This window comes from Musca domestica, unplaced genomic scaffold (genome assembly GCF_030504385.1).
Source record: "Musca domestica strain aabys unplaced genomic scaffold, Musca_domestica.polishedcontigs.V.1.1 26, whole genome shotgun sequence".
Classification (NCBI taxonomy): domain Eukaryota; kingdom Metazoa; phylum Arthropoda; class Insecta; order Diptera; family Muscidae; genus Musca; species Musca domestica.
The window spans coordinates 2,939,620-2,959,456 of NW_026712283.1; the positions used below are offsets into that span (position 1 = coordinate 2,939,620).

General features: G+C 34.7%; 4 protein-coding genes across 4 annotated transcripts; 1 reads left to right on the plus strand and 3 right to left on the minus strand.

The window, feature by feature from the left end:
- Nucleotides 1-663: 663 nt before the first annotated feature.
- LOC101893643 (RCC1-like G exchanging factor-like protein) lies at nt 664-2,373 on the minus strand. Its single transcript, XM_005182717.4, has 3 exons — nt 2,161-2,373; nt 1,812-2,091; nt 664-1,748 (listed from the first exon to the last, which is right to left on the minus strand). Exons 1-3 carry the CDS (start codon nt 2,270-2,272, stop codon nt 761-763), a joined length of 1,380 nt encoding a protein of 459 aa, XP_005182774.2. The 5' UTR covers nt 2,273-2,373; the 3' UTR covers nt 664-760.
- A 267-nt stretch (nt 2,374-2,640) lies between these two features.
- LOC101893807 (uncharacterized) lies at nt 2,641-4,332 on the plus strand. The gene is made up of 4 exons (XM_005182718.4): nt 2,641-3,085; nt 3,157-3,556; nt 3,615-3,693; nt 3,762-4,332. The coding sequence occupies exons 1-4, from the start codon at nt 2,879-2,881 to the stop codon at nt 4,330-4,332; spliced, it is 1,257 nt and encodes a 418-aa protein (XP_005182775.1). The 5' UTR covers nt 2,641-2,878.
- Nucleotides 4,333-4,342: 10 nt separating this feature from the next.
- LOC101893981 (uncharacterized) lies at nt 4,343-6,501 on the minus strand. The gene is made up of 4 exons (XM_005182719.4): nt 6,315-6,501; nt 6,047-6,244; nt 5,245-5,387; nt 4,343-5,188 (listed from the first exon to the last, which is right to left on the minus strand). The coding sequence occupies exons 1-4, from the start codon at nt 6,404-6,406 to the stop codon at nt 4,842-4,844; spliced, it is 780 nt and encodes a 259-aa protein (XP_005182776.1). The 5' UTR covers nt 6,407-6,501; the 3' UTR covers nt 4,343-4,841.
- A 2,377-nt stretch (nt 6,502-8,878) lies between these two features.
- On the minus strand, nt 8,879-19,836 carry LOC101892162 (uncharacterized). The gene is made up of 4 exons (XM_005182708.4): nt 19,680-19,836; nt 19,352-19,523; nt 12,218-12,938; nt 8,879-9,751 (listed from the first exon to the last, which is right to left on the minus strand). Exons 2-4 carry the CDS (start codon nt 19,460-19,462, stop codon nt 9,621-9,623), a joined length of 963 nt encoding a protein of 320 aa, XP_005182765.1. The 5' UTR covers nt 19,463-19,523; nt 19,680-19,836; the 3' UTR covers nt 8,879-9,620.
- Between the last annotated feature and the right edge of the window lies 1 nt (nt 19,837).

Consider the following 19,837-nt stretch of genomic DNA (forward strand, 5'->3'; position numbering starts at 1 on the left):
TATCGATTAATCGACATGTAGGGATATGTACATCGATTGTGACCTATCGTTTTTGTACATTTGGTGGTAAATAATGATGGCAACACCACAATCTAAAGTTGGCAACGAAGCAGAGAGGTCATTGAAGAAAGTGTCAAAGCAGGTGTTATCGTTGTAGATTTAATATAGATCGCTGAAAAAATTGTTTTTTGTATAGATGATAGGTTAATTAATGGTATTCTGCATAGAATTCGATTAAATTAAAATGCTCACAATTTCAATAAGTTTTAAATTAACGATAATTTTCTGTATGTTAACGATCAAAATAAAGTACTGCTCTGGACTTGAGACCTTTGGCTTTTCAGCTTTTCCAATAGCATTCCAAAGTTGGAGTTTAGATTGATAGATCGAATAATCGTTTTTTATCGAGGGAAATGGATTAAAAGTGCCATGGTATAAGGAAAACTGTATTCTTCTACCACGAATAGAGCTCAAAATACGTTTTAGAGACAATTTGATTTACGACAATAGGCAATTTGATAATGCAAATTGGAAATAGTAATGTCACATATAGGGGGCGCTGTTGATTTCTTCCAAGCATGCCCTTCTTGGAAATGTGAAGTTAAAACGAATAATGAGGCCGTCTTTAAAAAATTAAATGCTAAAATTAAAATGACTAGGTAGTATCTGTAGTCAGTCAAGCTATATTATAGCTTTTCATTGTTATTATTTTAATCCCTTAAGCTAAAACAACAATAAAACAAATATTAAAACTACTGCTTCACATAAACGGTGTACACATAGCCAATGTGTGATCAACACCGAACGCCACTTTGTTAACTTTTCCATTCACTGCAGTTTTAAGCGGGAAGAATTGGTCCTGTTTGTGTCCCAAACCTAAGTGGCCGCAACGATTTTTACCCCACATAAATAAATCACCATCCGAATTAATGGCTCCCATATGGAAAACACCACAACCAATGGATTTGACATATGTTGTTTCACTGAAATCATTGCGTCCAAATAGCGCTGGCAGTAGATGTTGGGGCTTCGACGATTGTTCTACATAGGGGCCAAAGCCCAAAATACCATATCCCCAGGTATACACAAGACCCTCCTCATTCAGGACCATACAAAACGAGCCGCCAGCAGCTATATCAGTGAATTTTCCAATTCCCTTGGTCAAGGCTAAATGACGTGGTGAATTAATTTGACTCTCAGCATCCTCGGAATCATCCAATTGGCCATACTCCGAATTACCCCAACCGAAAACTTCACCTTTGTCATTTAGGGCCAGCACACAGTCAGACGAACAGCTCAGCTTTACAATATGTTCCCGAGATATGTCTCCCAGAGCTTGAGATATTCTTCCGTTTGTCATATAATGACCCTGTCCCGTTTGACCATCTGCTCCCCAGCCACAGGTGTAAACATGTCCGAGTTTGGTCAAGAACATGGTGTGATCTTGACCACATACAACATTCAATATTGTGTCTTCCTCACCACAAATATCCTTTTCCGAAAGCCTGTGTATGAGTGTGCTTCCCCGATACTGTTCGTCTTCAATAATTTCTCGGCAACATTGGCCATAAGAATTGTTGCCCATTGTAAAAATACTGCCATTCTTGGTAACCACTACCAAGTGTGCTCTACCGGCCGACATGGAACGTACCATCATATCCTCATCAGTTTCACCCTCAACACGTGGTAGTTTTATGGGGGTTGGATAAATAATTACATCAAGGTTCTGTGGATCTTTTGGATGACCTCTAGGTGGGATGAGAACAGGTTTCTCTTATTATATTCAATTGTAGTAATTTGTGAATACCTACTTGACCTGCAGACCCAATTGTGAGTCGGTGTTTAAACCCGTGCCAAACAGTGTCTCGCCGTCCGATCTGTTTACAGCAAATGCTGAGAATCCATAACCCGCCGTTATATCTAAAACTTCATTGTTGACGGAAAATTGCATTCTCGTTGGATGATGTACCATAGCTGTGTAACGTTCCTGGGCTTTTTTAATATTTATAATATTCCCCAATGCTCCTGTCTCCTGATAACCCCAGCCATAAACCCGTAATTTGTGGGGATCGGAGGGCTTCTTATTCATAACTGTGGAAAAGGAAAGGTGGTGTTGTTATTTCTCACATGCTTACCGGAATGGAGTTACTAAATATTTACCTGGCACTTTGGACTCATCTTGTTTAAGTAAACTACGTTTGGCCTTTGTTGTATAGGGTCTTATGAGAACCAAATCTTTCTCCAATATTCTTCTTAACACATACATATTCATTTAGAATTATGTATTTTTTTGATTATTTAATTATTGTTTTTATTTCATATAACAATTAATGGGTTTATGTGTCTTCTTCTTTTTATTAGTAAAGATAAGGAACTGCGAGATGATATCATGCCGGTAAAATATTATCGGTAACCCGAAAATGAATATTGATTATTGGTGGAAATGTCAAGTGACAAGTCAAGTGTTATTTCCTAGTATGATAAAAATTACACATTTACCACGAGTATATTCCAAAATTTTTAAAAGCTTTTGTCTCTAGCAAAAAGAATCATTTTATTGTCTGGTAAAATGATAACGCATCATGATAAAGTTATCGATAACTTAACAAATTGTTTTTATTATTATAAATTATTAATATTTTTGGAGCTGGTTTAACTTTTAGGGAATCATTGTTTTTTTTTTTTTTTTTAAGCAACACATTTTAACATTTCTGCACTTCAATTGTTCAAAATACTTTTCTAGGGTTTATTTAAATCCCTAGTGTAAACAAATATTTAGATTTACAAAAATTCCGATGAAAACAGCTGACTGTTCCTCGTAATTAATATTTTGTTTGTAAACGAGCCCTCCAATATTCCCATATTCCCGGAGTTTAAAATGAAGGACCTTTCGAGACAACAAGAAATAGTGTTAAAACTAAATTTATTGGACTCCCGGGTCACCAAAACCAAGCTTCTAATGGACTACTATAGAAAGCGAAGAAATGACTCCATTAGAAGAATCCAAATGCTACAATTGAAACAAATACATTTGATTTGTTCCATAATGGATGAACCCATTCGCTATCGCTCTGTATGGACATATGTAAGTGTTAATTTTTGAGATTTCACCAAAAGTTATTTCTGTTCTATATCACCCTCCTTGTGTATTTCCAGTCCCAGGAAACCACATTTTGGGAAGTCCAGGCCCAAGCCATGTCTGATAGTGAATTCAAAGAAAACTTCGGCATGAATCGGAAATCATTTAACAAATTGTGTGAAATGTTAATCCCTATGACCAAAAATGATAGTGAATTGCGTAAATGTATACCATTGGACAAAAGAGTTGCTATATGTTTGTACACTTTAAGAAGCGCAAAGTTTTATTCAGAAGTTAGTAACATTTTCGGTATAGGAAAATCTACTGTATGTATTTTATTGAAAACATTTACCGAAACTGTTTTGGAAACAATGAAAAAACAATATTTGCCAAGAAATTTTCTAACACCTGAGGCAATGGATGAGTGTGTAAGGGGTTTTGAAGAACTGGGTGTACCACAATGCTTTGGGGCAATTGGTGAGAGTAGTACAAACTTATATTTGTAGACTGTGTTTAATATGTTCCTTTGGTACAGATGGTTATCGCTTTGATTTAAATTGCCGAAGCAGCGATGGTAAAGAGTACTTGACATTGCTAGCCTTGGTGGACCACAAGTATGAATTTGGATTTTTTCGTTAAAAAAAAAAATATATTTATAATAAAAACTTTTTTCCCTTTTTAGTCACACATTCCGCTATGCCTATGTGGATAGCCATGACAGCTGGAGTTATTTAACGCTATACAATGACACCCCGTTGCCGAAAATGTTTGCCAGCGACACAATCAAAGACAGAACTAAATTCATCAATGGCACTGAAATTCCGGTTTTCATTATTGGTGATTTATCATTTAATTTATCCGAGCATGTAATGAAACCCTTTGTGTGCGGCATCACCCCTTCCGACCCGGAAAAAATGTTCAATGAAAAATTACTTCAATGCCATAAACTGGTTGACGAAACACTTACGCAACTGAAGGCACGTTTCGGTCGTCTCACTAATGGCATTCCGACAAGTACACATAATGCTGCAAATCTAATATACACCTGTTGTATACTTCATAATTTCCTACAAAACGAAAATGACCATCTTCTTCCCCAATGGATAGAGAAACAGCTCAAATTTGATGATAGACTGTCCAAAAATCAGACACAGGAATTTGAGTCGATTGAATTCAATTTACGTGCAGAGGAAATTAGAAATTGTTTGGCAATTCATATGTACGATACAAAGTGTAAAAGAAGACTGAGTTGAATGCAAAATATTTACTTTTTTGTTTGAATAAAATGTATTAATTTGTAAAAATTTGATACTTAAAAAAACTTCAATTGCAGTTGGCGGACATAACTTAAGTTAAAGTAGTCTTGTTCTGCAAATTTAGAATAGGAATTAACCAAGGTAGGTCAGTAGCCACCCTAAACATGTCTCAGATGAATAGCAAAGCTTTCCAAGCATGTGTTTTCTTTCACTAATCCATTCATAATATATTTTTTTTTCTTAATTGAGCTTTCTTTTTCTACATGCTCGCTCACCTAATCGATTTGAGCTAAATGATTTTTCAAATCATATAACATCTTTTTTATTGAAAAAATTGTCAAAAACTAAATACGTACCATATAGCTACAGACTTTTATAATCAATTCATATAAATTAAAAAAGTATGTAGAAATAAATTTAAATGAAGCTGCTAAAAATTAAATTATAAAATATGAATACCGCCTATTCTACAATTTAATCAGTGCCATAGCACATTCCACCATAACTTATGCCAATAGTTCTTTCAATATTTCGTTACGCTCTTTTTCGATGGCGACAAGTTCTCTCTGTAATTGTAACATTTTTGCATCGGATTTTTTTCTTTCTTCTGCTTCTGTTTGCATTATGTCTTGACAGTTTTTCAACATTTCCAAAATTTCCCTATTGTAATCCCGTTTTGGTCTAGACTGCTTTTGTGCACTCTCCGACTTTTTGACTGGCTTTAAATCGTTTACTACTTCCTCATTACTATAGAATGATTCGTCTTTGTGTGACTCGATTTCTATTTTCTTTACGGGATTGTCGATTTCTTCCGCACTGAGCATTGAGTCTTCATTATAATACTGTCTAGTATCTAAAATAAAGAATAAGGCATTATTATTTTTAAAAATTGAAAATAGATCTACATACCTTCCTCTTCTTCTATTTCCTTGTTCCGATTTTCCAGTGTTTCATCTGGATCGCTTCTTAGGGCTTTATAGATTTTATCCACAATTGAATAGAATCTCCATTCTGAAATACCACCTTCAATAGCAAGTTTCCTTTTTTCCAACCTACAAGTTACAAATTTTAGTACCATTACAACCGATATTATATAATGACAACATCAAAACATCACTTTTTTATTGATTCGTTATATATCTATTGTTTACTGTAATTTAGAAACTACATGTGACTGGCATTGTAATGAAGGAGTTTCATTTCAAAATCAAGTAATCTGAATTTGCATTACATTTAGATAACATCAAAAAACGAACAAATAAATCATCATATATAACCAGTTTTAGGAATGATCCACGGTAGAAGAATATGGGTAGATGCATTAACGCTTGGAAACATTGATATGCCAAAATTTTCGAAATGTATTTTCAAAAATAAGTTGATTTTTGTATTTTTCCTTAACGACACCAATCAGAGGATGTTATGATATGCATTTTTCAACAATTTTTACAAAATTAAAAATAAATTTTCATTCAAAAATTTCAATTTCAAAATTGGTTTGACAGTTCATTGTCCCAGCAGCTGTGTCGATGCGACTACCTGTATTCTACCATGGAATGATCACATTTTTAAATTCATCCCATTGGTGTTTTACATCCCTGACAATAACACTTACATTCCAACAACAAATTACCCTCGTGTTTGTTGTTTAATTTAAGAAAACTAAAAGACGTTTGCCTTTACTTCTACTGCCATGATATCTGATACTTACTTGTATTTGTTTGTTAAATTATGCAGTTTACATTGTATCTCAACAGCTGTGAAATGATATCCTTCACTTGCCATTTCTTTGGCAAATTCCTCATACACATCTCCGGTTCGACGATTCCCGCGTAAAATATCAACATTATGATACCATAATTGTATTAAATACTCCTCCGAGTCTTCATTCCAGCGTTTTCTCCGTCGTCTGCAATGTTTATTGAAATGTAAATTGTAGTAATCTTACAAAAATCAATGAAATTACCGCTTCGACTTACACATCTCGTTCATCCTGTTGCGTTTTTTGATGATTGTAACTACTATTCGAGTGTTTGCCATCGGCAACAAGCGATTGTCTGGTTCGTTTCATTATTTTGTTATGAATTTAGTTCAAAAATTAAGCGAATGTGAACGCAAGCCAAGTAATCTGTGTAATTTGTATATGGTGTTTAAATGCTACGTTCAAGGGATGTATAGATCGACTTTTGACCTAATCGTTTAAACGACAAAATGCCGCATGTGATTTATCGATGTTTTATCGTTGAATTTGAAAAAAAGTAGACATGAGCCAAAAAGATTAGCGGGGCAGTATAATTTTGGTTAATAATCATAAAAATTCCGTGGTGAATTTCTCACTTTATAAATAAAAATTCTACCAGTCAAATTTCTTGTTGCAACCACCTACAGCTCTTCTCCTTTTTATATCCTCCACTATACATAGTATGGAGGATATATTAAGTTCGTCATTCCGTTTGCAACTTATTGAAATAATAATTTTGGACCCAACAAAGTATATATATTCTCGATCAGCGTAAAATTCGCTGGAGTCAAAACGAATTAAGATAGGTAGTTAAAATTTTGCACCGATCTGTCCTTTGTCTGCAGGCAGGTCAAGTTCGAAGATGGTCCACGATATCGTATAGGCCCCATATAATGGTAACCCCAATATTCGGTATTTTAATGATTTTAACCACATTTTTCCATGAAATTGTCTGAAATTCTACACAAGTAGTTCTTCGTGACCATTGCACAGATCTCCCTTTTGTCTGCAGGCAGGTCAAGTTCGAAGATGGGCTACATCGGTTCACGACATCGTATATCCCCCATATAACTGTACCTCCCGACATTCGGCATTTTGATGATTTTAGTCACAATTTTCATGGAATAGGCATGGTACAATGAAATAAAGGTAACCTTATTTCAAATTAGCATTCCCAGCTCTGGATTTTCTGTAATTTACCATGTCAAATTTTAGGGCATAAAAAACAGTTCCCATCTCTGACTTTGTGTCCATGCCATGGCAGAAGAACACAGGTAGATGCATCAACGCTTTGATATGACAAAAAAATTTAAATGTTTTTTCAAAAATAAGTAGATTTTTATATGTTTTCTTATACTATGTCATTCGGAGGCTATTATAATTCGCGTTTTTCAACAATTTTTACAAATTTAAATAATTTTTCATTCAACATTTTCAATTCCAAAATTGGTTTGACAGTTCATTGTCCCAGCAGCTGTGTCGACTGTGTCGACGTCTACCTATATTCTTCTACCATGGACACAGCTGCTGGGACAATGAACTGTCAAACCATTTTTGGAATCGAAATTTTTGAATGAAAAATTACTCAAATTTGTAAAAATTATTAAAAAATGCATATTATAACAACCTCCGATTGGCGTTGTGTGGTAAAACATAGACAAATCTACTTTTTTTTGCAGAAATATTTAAAAAATTTTGACATATCAATGTTCCCAAGCGTTGATTCATCTACCTGTATATTTCTACCATGGTGTATACAATGGATTTATGAATATCGATTTTGACAATGAGATGTTATCCAATGTATAAATTTGAAAAAAAAATTGCGAACATATGATTACATGACTTTGCCTTCTTAATTCTACCATGGGAATAGGCTTAAAATCCACACAAGGAGTTCCTTCTTAGTACTTTACCCCCTGAAAGATAATTGTCAATATAGTTCCACAATATCGTATACTCGCCATATAGCTGTACCTCCATACAGAATTTTGATGATTTTAGTTACATTTTTCAATGATATCGTCTGAAATTCTACACAAGGAGTTCTCTCTGATTCTACACAGGGAGTTACAGAACATGCATTTATTTACAATTTATTTAAAATCAGGTTATTTTAATTCTTCCCTTTAGTAAATTTGGGAGAACAGGGTTTACAGATTACGGGATTTAGTAAAGCCTGAGGATTTAAATTGCCAATCTCATTGTATATAGGCCAAACAAAACAAATCGTAGAGGACATTAACCCTGCTAAGCTCTAATGAAAACACACTAATAAAAATGACGAATTTAATTGAGTCTGTACCATACTCTACCTTTTATTTATTGTACCAAGCTTACAATCCATTACCTTACACAAAAATAACACAAATTAAAGAAAAACACCTTAAATTATTAACATTTATAGCATTTTAATACATTTTTATTTAGATTCTTAATTTCTAAATTCTTTGTCTGATCATCATAAAAGATTATACACACCACTTCATCATAGTTTTGTATGTTTACTTCGTTAATAACATTTATTGAATAATTCACTTGTTTTTTGTTTTGTATTTGAAAGTTTGAATACCAAGTATTTTTAACTGATTTGTTGTTATTAGGGTTTTTGTTCTGCTAAACATTGCTTTAAAAATTGAATAAATATTTCTTCATGTTTTTTTTTTCTTCTCATTAATATACAAAAAAAGCTCATAACATCGATAAAAACTTTGGAAAGGTGTTATCCTAATTATTTATAAAAAAAAAGAAAAAAGTATGGACTGAACCAAAAACCCTTGGAAATATAAAAACAAAACTCAATTCAATATTATTTTTGTCTTTTATTTTTTGTTTAAAGGTACCAGAGTGTTTTTGAATATCTTTATTGTGTGCATTACAGAAAAAGAAATTTATTGTTTAAAATTAACGGAATAAAGGGGGAATGTAAACATTATTCTCAAAGACATAGTGGAGTTGTTTGTAAATGTTCCGGCAAGCTTGAAAGCCGTTACAAACTACTAGGCCACCGTTTTCAAAACGAAATGTGTAACAATAAAAATATATTTTATAGCATCAAAGAATACCATTTATTTGCACCAAAATTTGTGTGTTCATTAAAATTCTTTTGATATAATACAATTAAAATAAATCGACCAAAGTTAAATTTGTAAGAATATACTAAAAAAAGGAGAACCATTTCAGAAATGTTTAAACAATTTATACATTTGCGAAATTCCAATTCATTATCTTCATATTTAATTGTTTAATCATTTCTGATAGGCAGTGCTATGCTACACATTTTTTTCTGTTTACAAAAAATCAAATATTATCCAGATCATGATTTATTTAATTACAATTAGGAAATCTACAAACTACTGAAAAAAAAATTTGAAAAGACACTCGCCCCTGGGTACGAGATCATATTTATCTGTTTGTTTTGCTTCTTTTCTATGTTCTTTGTTTAGTTAAGATTACAAATATATAATTGTAATTTTCTATATTTACTTCTGTTGTCATATGTTGATATAATTGATAACGACGATTTGATTCAAATAAAATATCCTTATTTCGGATGTTGTCGTTCGTATTCTTCAATGTCGGCAATATTAACAAGATCAAATTCTACCACACCTTTACCGGAATATTCGGCAAATTTGCCATTCGATGAGATTGGTTTTGCCTCGCGTTTGAAAACTTGAAATAGAAGAGAACAAAAGAAAGGAACAAAGTTAATAAATGAAAAAAAAAAAACAAGTTAAAAAGTATCACTCGGTTCTGTCAATATTGACCATTCCATATCGGACCTAAATAAATACGATATAAATATTGCGACGTGTCGGGTTTGGTATATATTGGTAATTTCATCATAAAAAAATCCATATTCATCCCGTAAGTTATAAGAGATAAAATTATTGAAAATTGTGACCCATTGTGGGTGAGGTACCAGAAGGGGTTCACAGCTATATATCATCTTCACAACATATTTTGTGTTAGCAAAAATGTTTGTATGTGTGAAATTGGAAAAGCGTTTCGTTTCTCAAAATCTTGAACACTATGCGGGGAGATACCAGAAGAAATGGTCCGATCTCTACCATCTTTATAACAGATCTTGTGTTGATGGAAATATTGAGATGCACTAAGTCTGAATGGAATTGGATGTTAATTTCGCTCCATGGATATTCAAAAATTTGACCCTTTGTGGGGGAGGTACCAGAAGGAGAGGGCCAATATATTCCATATTCACAACAGATCTTGTGTTAGTTGGAAATGGAATGTGTGAAATATAAAGAGAACCTGGTGCTTATTTCGGATTTTATAAACGTTTTGGTTATTCAAAACTTTGACCCTTTGTGGGGGAGGCACCAGAGGGAATGGTCCGATCTCTACCGTTTTTATAACATCTCCTGTGTTGATAGAAATATTCGGATCTGCCAAGTCTAAATGGAATCGGATGTTTGTTTTGCGTTTTATTACTTTAATGAATATTCAAAATGTTTACCCTTTGTGGGGGAGGTACCAGAAAGAGTTGACCGATATATTCCATCTTACCACCAGACCTTCGCTCAATTAAATTACTGAGATGTGTGAAATTTGAAGATAAATGGACTCTTACATCATTTTATAAGAGTTGTAATTATTCAAAATTTTGACCCTTTGTGTGGGAGGAGGTACTTGATAGAGTGGACCAATATTATCCATTTTCGTACCTGACCTAGCACTGATGCAAATATTTGGATTTGCAAAGTTGGAGCAAAATCGCATTATCGTTTCTCTTTCTGTGCAAAAAAAATATTTTTGGAAAGTTGCGACCATTTGTGGGGGATGTACCAGAAGGAGTGGACCAATATATTCCATCTTAACACCAGACATTGGGTTAATAAAATTATTGAGATATGTGAAATTTGAAGACATTCGGACTCTTAGATCACATTTTATAAGAGTTGTAATTATTCAAAATTTTGACCCGTTGTGGGGGAGGTACTTGATAGAGTGGACCGGTATTGACCATTTTCGCACCTGACTTAGTACTTCTTTGAGGTGACTAATTAGGGATGGCACCTGATCATCGATTCCTTGTGTTGAGATAGTGTTCCAAGAAATAATGTTTTGCGTCGTCAATGCACTCGACAATTGTTCCTTATTGAGGTAGAGCACCAGAAAATCGAATTAATTGGTTATTTGAAATGACTATGTTTCGCCTCGCCAATGCAGAGGTTATTGGCACTTAGCCATCGATCCCTTGTTGAGGTCGTGCACCAAAAAATCTCAATAATTGGTTAATTTTGGACGCTAATGCTTCGCATTTTCAATGAAGAGGTCATTGGCACTCGACTATCGATGCCTTGTTGAGGTAGGTAGAGCAAAATTAATTAACTGGTAGACTGGATTCACCAGATCAATCTAGAGATCAGTGACACTCGACTATCGATTCGTAAGGTAGAATTTGTAGGCCAATGGTTCTCCTCTGGAATCCAGAGATCATTGGAACTCGATCATTGATCCCTTGTTGATGTAGGAGAGCAGGAAAGCTGAATGTTTTATTCAGAACAAAAATGATTAGCTTCGTCAATCCAAAGATCATTGGCTCTCGAAAATCGATGTAGGGGTCCAGAAATAAGACTATAGACGACCAGAAGGGTGTCTCCATATACGATCCAGAGAGTCTCTATAGACGACCGAAGGGCGAGCCGCAGATCGTCTCTACAGACGAACCGGAGATCGTCTCCGTCTCCATAGATGTGTCGGAGAACGTCTCCGTCTCTATAGATGAACCGGAGATCGTCTTCGTCTCCATAGACGAGCCGGAGAACGTCTTCGTTTATTCATTATTGCTTTGAATCCATTCCTTATATCAAGAGCATAGTTAAATGACAATCTCTCTACTTATATGAGAAATCAATCATTCTATCATTTAGTCCAGAACAACAAATTGAGACACTTCTTCTCAGGTGCTTAACACCTGTTAAATCACAGTCCTGTTATTCTTTTCTTCTTTAAACCAAGAAGCTTTTATAAAAGTGAGAGAGATCTGAAAAATTCCTTATATTTCTTCATATTTTTGGACTAATGTATGAATCCTGCTATTTAAACTTCAAAATAACAAAAAATATGTTTCATGAATACCAAATATGTTCTTTCAATATCACAATTCCCACTTACCTCCAGATACGTAATTCTCCAACATATACACTTTCATGTCGTAACACTCATTGGCAATACGTTCCGAGATCAATGTCAAATCGCTAATTGGCGGTAATACCACACGCATGTTACGGCGCACACGATCCGTATCAATGTTATAATATCCTGAGCCCATTTTCTCCATCAAGTCAACGAAACTCTTGGGCGGTAATGTGGTATTACGATCCAAAGGCATAATGAAACAACGTTTGGCTGTAGCATCAATGATCGCCGATTGATTTTCCTTGAAATCATGCATAAAACGTCCATGACGTCCATCTTTAAAATCGGGCACATTAATTTTGGTATAACTTTCGTCATCACTTAAATCCATTTCGATTTCTTCACGAAAGAAATTACTATCATCCAATGGCATGCCACGAACTCCACTCAAATGGGGCAATAGCCAATTGAAATCCATTTCATCGGGCTGGGGATAGAAACGTGGTGCAAATAGTTTGTCATTATTCGCCGCTTCGTATGGCACGTCGCAGAGGGTGCGATAATGGAATTTTGTTGCATTATCAGGATTGCCAAATGATCGATAGATAATGTAACCACCAAAGATACCCAGTAGAATTGTTACCAATATTAACAGAATGGTAAGACCATTTTTAATGCAACTAAATGCCGCCGGGTGATGTTGATTGTAGTTGACCGATTCAACATCACTGGTACCATGTGGAATATATGCTTGTTTCTGGAAGAAAGAGAGATAAAAAATGGTGTTAATTTAAAGTAACTAAAAGTAAATGTTAAACTTTAAAATAGAGAATATCAAGAGAATGCAGGGTGAGATGAAAAAAATTCAACCAATTTTTCTGTGACTGCTGTCATTTCTAAGCCACTCGTCCGACAGCTGTTAAAATTATTCCACTGACAGCTCATTATATTGTTTACAAGCGTACAAAAGCTTTATGGTGAGAATTTTCCAGAAAAAAAGTTATTCGTGATGGAATTTAAGCGTGATAGTGTGATTTCTTTATGTTTAGCTGGAAACCCATAAGTGGCTATCGTTAGAGCACTCCAGCATTTGAATGTAAATAAACCTTTTGTGTCTCGTACCATCGCTCGTTACCGTGATACTGGTAGCGTAGCCCGACGTCAAGGAAGTGGACGGAAGAAAACAGCAACATCAGCAGAAATGGTTCGAAAAGAAAACAAGCGACTTGATCGAAACCCGCGTCGCAGTGGCCGAAAAATGGCTCGAGAGCTGAACATATCGCAATATTCCATTTGGCATTGGACATTCCAATAGGACTCAGCACGCGCCACCTAAGAATGGTTACAAAATGAGGTTCCTCGCTTCATTTCCAGCGCACAATGGCCACCAAAATCTCCGGATACCAATCCGTTGGACTGTTGTGTCCGAATTGTCGATCACCTCAAACAAGCGCTTCGCCGGGAATGGGTCAAAATACCGCAGAGCAACATTCGGACAGCGTGTGACGATTTCATTTCCTGTTTGAAGGCCATAATTCGTGCCAAAACTGACCAATTCGAACAAATGTAAACTTATACAAAAATTTGATGCTATTTCCGACATTTTTTGTTTTCATTCAATAAAATTAAAAAAAAGGAAAAAATTATGGCCTTTGACTTTGTTGCAGTTTTTTATACCCTACACCACAAGGTGGTCAGGGTATTATGTCTTTATGCATTTGTTTGTAACAGGCAAAAGGAAACGAGATAAATCCATAGTTCCTTTTGATGACCTGCATAGAATCACATTCTGAGTCGATTTATGCATGTCCGTCCGTCCGTCTGTCCATCCGTTCCTCCGTCTGTCCATCCGTTCCTCCGTCGGTCCGTCTGTCCATGTATTTTTGTAAACAAAGTACAGTTCGCATTTATTGCCCTATCCAGATGAAATTTTGCACAAAACATTTGTTTGGCCCAAGGACGAGCCCTATTGAAATTGGTGATAATCGGTCAAAATTTAGATATGGCTCCCATATATATCTTCGTCCGATTTGCTTTTTATTGTGCACCAAACGTGTAATATCCGTCCGAATAGTATGGAATTTCGCACGTACGATGAGATTGGACCTGAAAATAAGTATGCCAAATTTGATCGAAATCGGTTCAGATATAGCTATAGCTCCCATATATATTGTTCATCCGATTTGTATTTTTTCCTCCGCAGCCGTAATATGCACTCTGTAACAACAATATTTGGGGAAATATATCAAATACAGCTCAGAAATACATTTGCTAAATTTTGTAGAGATCGGTTCAGATTTGGATATAGCTCCCATATATATAACTTCGTCCGATTTACTTTTTATTGTACACCAAACGTCTAATATTTGCCCAAATGGGATGGAATTTGGCACATGCGACCGAATTGAGTCTAGAAGCTAGCATGCCAAATTTGGTGAAGATCGGTTTAGATATAGCTAAAGCTCCCATATATATTGTTCATCCGATTTGTTGTATTTGTTACCCACAGCCGTCATATACACTCCGTAAGCTCGAAAATATCTTTGCCAAATTTTATCGAGATCGGTTTCGATTTGGATATAGCTCCCATATATATTTTTATCCGATTTCAAATTAATTTTGCCCCAAATGGGCAATACAAGTCCGAATTTAAAAGATACAAATGCTTCGGCATATTTACTCCTTTCAACTTTAAATTATAATTATAATCATAGCGTGTATGATTGAATTCTTCCATAAAAACTTTTAATTGTTTTGCGCAGCTCTACTAAATTAACAAAGTGATGTAGGATATCATAAAGTCGGCCCCGCCCTACTTTAAGAATTTATTTAAGAAAATTGTTTTGATTATCTAACAAAACTACGTAGTGCGTAAATATTGGACAATTGCCTCCGGGTCAAAAAGCTAAGGGTAACAGATATCTACGAGACGATTATTGGGAACACCTCTTATGGCTACACAAATGATGTGAAAGGTAACACATATTCGGATTTGGTCGACTTTAATTCTTTCCCTACTTGAATTCCTTATGGACAATGTGTCAATATATTGTGTTAAGTATCCTCCTCCAATTAACAGTAGTAGTGAGCAAAAAAGGCAACGAATTAACCGATAACAATAGCAATTATAACATAAATATACATTTTATCTTATCATTGGAGATGGAAGGGGAGAACTATGTAAGTATTAAATTCAACATTGCGATCAGCACAAAGCCAAATTTTAGATAAAAATAAAAATAGCCAATACCAAAGTAAGCAGATCAAGGTTCTATTTTTGTTTTCTAGCCTAGCACCCCCTCCAAGCGCTTTAGTTTGTGTGTTTGAATGAAATGCAGTTGCGGTTCAAATTCCACTCCAACAAAGAATATTCTGGTCGGCATTACTTTTGCGTGTTTACGCCATAGTGGGAATTATAAATATATGATTCACATATCGATAAAAAAAAGAAGAGCGGCAGAATAAATACACAATAAGGTTTAATAGAGAAACGGTTAATTGAGAAAAGCAACTGCAAATACATTCATTATGGATTTGTTGCTTAAAATCTATAGATTTTACCGGAATCAAGGATAAGTTGTAATTTTTGGAATTCCTTATAACGTGTTTACTATCTATAACACACAGTTAATTAAGAATGACTTAATCTCTTAAAACATGTGCCAAGTCAGAGTAGATGCATTTTTGCATTGCAACCTAGCTCATCAAGAAAAATGCTTAGTTGTGTTTTTTTTTCATTTTATCAACTAAATTTTTAGTCACGATCTGAAATCGGCATTATTTTGAAGAATTGTCACTTCTTTTGATATGTATATTTAATTTAATCTACAAATAATAATGAATGTACGTATGTGTCTTTACAGTTTCGAAAACACAAAGAATATTGGATCAACTGATAGAGTAAATATAGTATGGCATTATGTAAAATGTAATAAAAAAATGTTTTGATATTTAATATGATAAATAAACATTTTACGCTTTGACAGATAATATTTGCTGACCATTGGCTTTTATTTGATATTTTTGCAATGTAATGGGAATGTAATACAGTAGAGATATATGATGGAAGATTAATTATCAACAATATACCCTACACAAAGTTGGGGCTATGCATGGGTTGTCTAGATTTTTAATAATGCGAAAAAGGAACAAAGAAGATCCTGACATAATTGTCACTGTATAGACATAAAAATTTAAAAGTTAAAATCGGTTAATATGATTTCAATATACACAAACATCTATTTTATTCAGGTCGGCTATAGCTAGATATGACGTGCTAATGTTTATGCCACTCAAAAGCCATAATATGGATTTAATGTCCACGTCAAAACCTATTGAAAATCGACTCAGGTTTGTCTTTATATTTGAAATATACAGGGGGTGAGATGAAAAAACTGCAACCAACTTCAGACTGCAGTCATTTCCAAGCCACTCATCCGACAGCTGTTAAAATTATTCCAGTGATGAGCTCATTATATTGTTTACAAGCGAACAAAATCATTTTGATGAGAATTTTCCAGAAAAAAAGTTATTCGTGATGGAATTCAAGCGTGATAGTGTGATTTCCTTATATTTGGCTGGAAAACCACAAGTGGCTATCGTTAGAGCACTCCAGCATTTAAATGTGAATACATTTTATGTGTCTCGTACCATCGCTCGTTACCGTGATGCTGGTAGCGTAGCCAGACGTCAAGGAAGTGGACGGAAGAAAACAGGTAAGCAGAAATGGTTCGAAAAGAAAATAAGCCACTTGATCGAATCCCCCGTCGCAGTGGCTCGTGAGCTGAATATATCGCAATATTGCATTCGGCAAATATTAAAAAATGAGCTCGGGGTAAACCCATTGAAATTCCAAAAAGTGCAAGAACTTACACCGCAACAGAAAGAAAATAGACTCAAAAGAGCTAAAGAGTTGCTTCGCTTGGTTGAAAGTGGTGAACTGCCGGATTTGATTTTCTCCAATGAGAAACATTCGTTGTTCAGCAGTATGTAAAAATGATCGTGTTTACTTGCCATAGAGGTCAGCTGAAAATGTGCACCTTCAGTTGGCCACCAGAACTCAAGCGCGGCCATGGTGATGGTGTGGGCTGCCATAACAGCCGATAGTCGCTCTCCCCTTATATCAACGTCCTTGGCATCAGAATAAATGCCGAATATTATCGCAAAAATATTCGGGAGGGTGTAATAAAGCCTTGGCCTTGGACATTCTAACGGGACTCAGCACCATCGCACTTTGCATGCGCCACCCAAGAATGGTTACAAAATTAGGTTCCTCGTTTCATTTCCAGCGCACAATGGGATACCAATCCGTTGGACTATTGTGTCCGGAGTATTTTTGAAAGCAAGTTTGGCACTAAAAAATATCAAAGTGTCGATCACCTCAAGCAAGTGCTTCGCCGGGAATGGGCCAAAATACCGCAGAGCAACATTCGGACAGGGTGTGACGGCTGTTTGAAGGCAAATAATTCGTGCCAAAAGTGACCAATTCAAACAAATATAGACTTATTCTGAAATTTTATGCGTTTGACTTTGACTTTGTTGCAGTTTTTTTATCTTACCCTGTATAGTAAAATACAGCAATCCTATATTGGAATCCTTTACAAATTCTAAGTACCAACTTTGGAACACTTCCGTAGAAAAATTTGACTAAATAATCAAAGTACGATTGCATATGGACCGATATACTTCATCTTTAACACCAATTATCCCAGACACAATGTACACTTTGTGCCATGTTTCAAAGCCCCTTGTCAAATAATTTAGGCTGTATCTTGATTTCACGTCAGACAGATGGACATAAAATTTTATTCTGGCCATGAATATATATACATTATGTGGTCTACGACAAATATTTTGAGGGGTTACAATCGGAATGCCATATTTAATATACCCTATTTTCTCTGTTGGAGGGCATGGGTGGAGGGTATAAAAAATTAAACGTTTACACATTTAATTTTTTGAGCAACTACTTTTTTTTCTTACAAAATGCAAATGACCGATTTAGTACTTCTGACTTTTGTGCGAATAAAAATGCAACAAAATACAGAAACCTTAAAAAATGCAAGCCACCGTCATAACATATGATGTGTAACTAAGTGTTTTGTCAAATATGTAATTTAAACTGGGTAAATGCCCTTATTAAGAATATTATTATTTTTTGTTTTAAGCCTTTGGTACACAAGTGCCCGAAAAAATGCATGTTGAATAGTTTCTTTTACAACACACACACACTCAAATGTGCATTTTGTCAAATCTTTTTCAAAAGTAGGGGCTATGACCAGATTCCTACTCGGCCAAGGACTTTTACCCTAGCTCATTGTATAACAGCAGTAGAGGTGGTACAAGAAAATGCACGCCATAAAGCATAACTATCATTATTAAATAGGTATAACCTTCCATTTCAATTTCAGGGAGAATAAATGCTGCAAATCTTTTTTGTTGGCTTTTAACTTAAAAAAATTCTCTTCGAAAATTGTCAATCATTAAAAGATCGAAATAAATTAAAAAATACAGTTACCAGATCTACTGCATATATTCATTGATGGTCCTTTAATCCGCAATTGAAGCTACAACAGCAACAAAATTAAGTAAAAAGATGGGTCATGGCTACGGATGACAGTACCCATCGAAAGTAAACAAATGTTTGTTGCTGGATATGATACATTGGACGCAATAACAACAAATCAATGCCAATAACAACTGAGTAAATATCTACATGGTATGTATATTTTCATATACCTATATATACATATTTATGTAGATAATGGTATGTGAAAACATTTACATCCTTATGTACATACATATCAAACTTAAATAATAACACAATGTAAATAACGATTTTTTTTCCATTTTGTTTCAATAATTATTACACGATGGAGAAAAATCAATAATTGCCTTGACAGAACCTATCGCAAGGATGAAAAATTATTTTTCAAACAGAAACTAACAAAACGAGACCATGAACACGAATTGTACGAAATGGCCATGATTGGAAAAAGCACGAAGTAAATGGGGAAATTCCTGCACACATGATACAAGGATACTACTATATACCAACAAAAGATATATGAATGCTTACGAAATGAATGTGGTGTCAAGTGTCTAGGAAAAAATAATAAGCAAATAATAATTGTGCACTATATATTCTATTTGTTTATATATATTACTTACCCCCAACAAGGACTTTTCCATATGATCTTTACCAAAAGACCCAAGGCCTAGGGGTAATGGCAACTTAAAATTGCCCTTTTTATCAATTGTGGGTTTGGGTAAAATGGTCATCTTGTCTCCAAAGAATTTTTACAATATCCTTCTTTCAGTTTTACACGAACTCTTTGTTATTCTATTTAATAGAAAAAAGAAAGAGAAAAAAAAAACAAAAGACAACCAGAAAATTTATTAATCTAATTTTTTTCAGTTACTGCGTAGCAAAAAGTGCCCACTTTTATGATTTCTTTCTTCACTTAATATTGGTTTATTGTTTCTCTATTTTCTTCACCTTAATTATTTAGCTTTTTCTAAATTTTATATGAATTTTCTTCTTTCCGCGAACAATTTATTTCGTCACGACACAACACAAATAATTTCTCAATTTCTCTTCTCTGAAATATTTTCTCGATATTGAGGAAAAGTCCGAGGCGGAAGTCACATTTTGGC